The 4,718-nt window shown below is 36.4% G+C and overlaps 1 protein-coding gene across 1 annotated transcript; it reads left to right on the top strand.

Moving 5' to 3' along the window:
* The first annotated feature begins 6 nt into the window (after window positions 1-6).
* Window positions 7-2,611, top strand: LOC21402420 (pleiotropic drug resistance protein 1). Its single transcript, XM_010112024.2, has 8 exons — window positions 7-263; window positions 379-669; window positions 778-861; window positions 972-1,105; window positions 1,193-1,420; window positions 1,540-1,711; window positions 1,830-2,084; window positions 2,213-2,611. Exons 1-8 carry the CDS (start codon window positions 21-23, stop codon window positions 2,471-2,473), a joined length of 1,668 nt encoding a protein of 555 aa, XP_010110326.1. The 5' UTR covers window positions 7-20; the 3' UTR covers window positions 2,474-2,611.
* The last annotated feature ends 2,107 nt before the right edge of the window (window positions 2,612-4,718 follow it).

Below are 4,718 nucleotides of genomic sequence, written 5' to 3'. Positions count from 1 at the left end.
CTGGTGTTTTGACAGCACTTATGGGAGTTAGTGGTGCTGGTAAAACCACTTTGATGGATGTTCTTGCTGGTAGGAAAACCGGCGGATACATTGATGGAGACATTAGAATTTCTGGTTACCCTAAGAATCAAGAAACATTTGCACGAATTTCTGGATATTGTGAGCAGAATGACATCCACTCCCCGCATGTTACTGTTTATGAGTCGTTGCTTTACTCTGCTTGGCTTCGTTTACCGGCTGAAGTTGATTCTGAAACCAGAAAGGTTGGTGGTGCACCCAAATATACCTCTATTTACCCTCTATTTTGATCTTATCTTCCAATGCATTTGTTAACTATGAACAACATGAACTGACTTGATAATTACATGACATGAACAGATGTTCATTGAGGAAGTGATGGAATTGGTGGAACTTGCTCCATTGAGGCAAGCGTTGGTGGGATTGCCCGGAGTCAACGGTCTCTCAACCGAGCAGCGTAAAAGGTTGACTATTGCAGTTGAGCTAGTGGCAAACCCTTCAATTATATTCATGGACGAGCCAACATCAGGATTAGATGCTAGAGCTGCTGCCATTGTCATGAGAACGGTTAGGAACACGGTGGACACTGGGAGAACCGTTGTGTGCACCATTCATCAGCCTAGCATTGACATTTTTGAAGCTTTTGATGAGGTAATTTAAAGAATTGTTTTAGTATTTCATAATTCTCTGGTTTTTAATTTCTTGTATGGTCTGTTTTATAGTTGCATTTGATTACTAATTAAAACATGTTGTTTGCAGCTATTCCTTATGAAGAGAGGAGGACAAGAAATATATGTGGGTCCATTAGGCCGCCATTCTTGCCATCTAATAAACTATTTTGAGGTAGGATTCAATGAAGCAAAGAAGAGATCAAATCCTTATTTCTTGTTTAAGTTAAAATTACAAATATTTATCCATAAGATCGCTAATTTATTTGCATTTCTGTCATGAAGTCAATTGAAGGTGTCGCTAAAATTAAAGACGGTTACAACCCTGCGACTTGGATGTTGGAAGTCACTGGTCCTGCGCAAGAAATGTCTTTGGGGGTTGATTTTACAGATCTGTACCAGAATTCAGATCTATACAGGTCAGTTTAATTCATTAGCAAATACATAAATAGTTTATGTCATCTGGGAGGGAAAAATGCTTAATCAGTTGCTGACAATGTTTTCAGGAGAAACAAAGATCTTATTAAGGAATTGAGCACCCCGGCACCTGGTTCGAAGGACCTCTATTTCCCTACTCAATTCTCACGATCATTCCTCACCCAGTGCATGGCTTGCTTCTGGAAACAACGCTGGTCTTACTGGCGGAACCCGCCTTACACCGCCGTGAGATTTTTGTTCACTACAGGCATAGCACTCATGTTTGGCACTATGTTCTGGGACATGGGATCTAAAACGTAAGTCTCAAGCAAAGTGACACAGCTAAATATTTACTAATTTGGTACTATTTAGCCCGTTTCTTACTCTACATTTTCTCATGTGTGCAATATCTGAACTTGGAAATACTAAAATGCAGGTCGAAGCAACAAGATCTGACCAACTCAATGGGGTCTATGTATTCCGCGGTCTTCTTCATCGGAGTCCAAAATGCTATGTCTGTGCAACCAGTTGTTTCCATAGAGAGAGCAGTCTTCTATAGAGAAAAAGCAGCCGGCATGTACTCAGCTTTTCCGTACACATTCGGACAGGTACATTTTTTTTTTTAAAATTTCAAAGAGTCCAAATTTATTATGTGAAACTATACAGCCCTATGGTTAGTTTTATTGATCAAATCCATAACAAAATAACATCTTAACTTGTGGGCAGACGGCGGTTGAGATTCCATACCTTGTATGCCAGGCGGTAGTTTATTGCCTCATAGTGTACGCGATGATAGGCTTCGAATGGACTATCGCTAAGTTCTTCTGGTACCTCTTCTTCACCTTCTTCGCCTTGATGTACTTCACATACTACGGCATGATGGCTGTGGCCCTCACGCCAAACGTCAGCATTGCTCAAATTGTGTCGGCTGCCTTCTATGGCTTATGGAACCTCTTCTCCGGATTCGTTATTCCTCGCCCGGTAAGCGTTTACTTTGATCATGATCATGTCAGTTTGAGCACTGTCTTCATTGACTAACTAAATCTGTTGGTTGTTAATGTTAAACCTATTTGACTAACTAAATCTGTTGGTTTTTTTGTTTTCGACAGAGGATGCCGGGGTGGTGGGTGTGGTACTACTGGGCATGCCCCTTCGCGTGGACTTTGTACGGACTTCTGGTGTCACAGTACGGTGACATCAGCACCAACATAGGAGAGACTGGCGAGTCGGTGAAGAATTATGTGGACCGTTATTACGGATTTGATCACGATTTCCTGGGAGTGGTTGCTGTCGTCTCCGTTGTGTTCGCTCTGGTTTTTGCCGTCATCTTTGCCTTTGCTATTAAGGTCTTAAACTTCCAAAGGCGATAGAGACTTATTTTACCTTTAATGCTTGCTTAATTTTATTTTTACTTCTTCTGTATATTTACAACCAAATTTTTGGTTAGTTTTCGACGTTTCAAGCTCCTGCAATTGGAAGCAATGTATCGTGTATTATTTTGTTTGTTTGTTTGAGATCCTATACTTATGTTTAAACTTTTGCAAATAAAGTGTGTATTTCTCTTGTATCCTTCAATTTATTAATGCAAATGACTGCATTCACATCCTCCTAATAGTGATTAATGATTGGTGTTCTTTAAAACCAAACCCGGCAATAGTAGTAATTAGTGCCCTTCGACATGTAGGTTAAACCAGAAAAAATTACGAAGTTATCAGTCTCTGTCCCCCAAATTAAATTATGCCACCTCACTAAAAAATGCCAACTCAGGTAAATGAGACAATTCATCACTATTATAACCACTTTCGTCAGATTCCGTTAACTTCGTGGACGTTTGGTTCATGGATTCAGAGTCATGATTCAGAAATATTTTCAATTTACGTCTGTTTTTTATGAGAGAAAATACTGTAACAAATCACGAATTATAATTCAAATCATGATACGAATCTATTAATCAAACTCACGCGATCTTTTATTTTTATTTTATTTGTATTTTATTTGTATTTTTTTAACATACTCTCTCTCATCTCCAATAAAAGAAAAAAAAAAAACACTCAACAGTGCTTTAAATCTAATTCATCAAAGATGTCATATTGTAGGGCCTACAGTGCTACTACAAAATCAAGCAAACATGACTTCATGTCATTCCACGGGCGAAGGGGAAAACAATTAGACAAACATAAGGTTAAGTAGCTATCCTATTTATGCGCTGTACTTTTGCAATGTTTCTCCATAGAGTTAGGAATTTTTTGAGGAGGCGTAAATGAAACCAAAATAATGGTACAACTATCTCATTTAAATGTTTGTATGTTTCTTCCTTTTTTTTATTCCAATAAACCAAGCTTGTAAATGAGTTTATTTCACTTTTTAAAGTTTATAATCCACAAAATTTTGAAAATGTACAATGACATTATTGATTTTTGGTTTATTTGAAATCTTAGATTTGAAATATGGGATATAGTGTACATTTGGGGTATAATTGAATTTTTAAAAATCTTATACAAACATTACAATTATAAGAACTTCATACGGGCTGTGAGGAAACAAGCTCAGATGGTGTCAAGAGAGAGAAAGAGGAATTGATGAGTGAGAAAGAAAATTTGAATTCTCATTACTCTAATTCTGTTACAACCACTTACTTATACATAAGTTAGTGTAGAAAACAAACTCTAACAAACTAACCCAATGAAAACATTACATGTGTAACATTTATCTAACATAACTAAGACTGCTTAACAGTCCCCCTCAAACTTAAAGTAGCTAAATCTTCTACTTTAAGTTTGCTACGAATAAGACCAAAAGTGGAACTTGAAATAGCTTTGGTGTATAGATCAGCTAGTTGACACTGTATGCTGCTTCTTGGATGGCCAAGATACTAGATTAGAACCAAGAAAGACACAAAACCCTGATGTGTTGGGAATGGTGCCCTAGAAGCATGAGATGTAATATGATATTTATTATTTATTTAATAAAAGAGTTTATTCATCATTTTATGTGCATATATTTATGAATATCAAAATAAAAATTCCGTGATTATTTATGTAACCTTAAACATTGTATATAAGTGTTATATATGAGAGGATAATGTTTGAGGATAATAATAAAAAATGTTGTTCATAATGAATTTAATTAAAGTTCGGAATCTTTAAATTAAAGCATTATTAATACATGGCATTCCCATTTAGAATGGAACGGTGCTATCCGCACTATTAATATGGTGAGATATTGAATGAGTGTATTTCGCATAATGAGATTATGTGGAACAGGGACACAGACACAATATGAATTTCTAATAATTTCCGTTAATCATAGAAATTCTAATTGAGTCTACCGATGGTCATATATAGAATGATCTTAATCTTGAGTTCTTAACAAACTCCTATTTATGGATTTGTGTCTTTTGATTTACTCGGTACGGATTTCGATATCCTGAATCATATTCCTTGTATTTTGGAGACATGATAAAATAGGTAGCCGAGAATGTTATTATACGAGATGAAATTCATTCCTTCTTGAGAAAGAAGTAGATAAATAATTCTCTTGAGTGTTGATTCGGTACTTGGATTAGTAAGAGTGCTCTGGTTCATGAATGTGTTTTATGAATCACTATCCATTAGA

Source organism: Morus notabilis, unplaced genomic scaffold (assembly GCF_000414095.1).
Source record: "Morus notabilis unplaced genomic scaffold, ASM41409v2 Scaffold151, whole genome shotgun sequence".
Taxonomy (NCBI): domain Eukaryota; kingdom Viridiplantae; phylum Streptophyta; class Magnoliopsida; order Rosales; family Moraceae; genus Morus; species Morus notabilis.
This window is presented reverse-complemented; position numbering and strand designations above follow the sequence as displayed.

Coding starts and splice junctions, on each gene's coding strand:
- LOC21402420 (XM_010112024.2), top strand. CDS start 21: ATGGGAGTTAGTGGTGCTGGTAAAACCACTTTGATGGATGTTCTTGCT. Junction 264..378: donor TTGATTCTGAAACCAGAAAG/GTTGGTGGTGCA, acceptor TGACATGAACAG/ATGTTCATTGAGGAAGTGAT. Junction 1,421..1,539: donor TGGGACATGGGATCTAAAAC/GTAAGTCTCAAG, acceptor ACTAAAATGCAG/GTCGAAGCAACAAGATCTGA.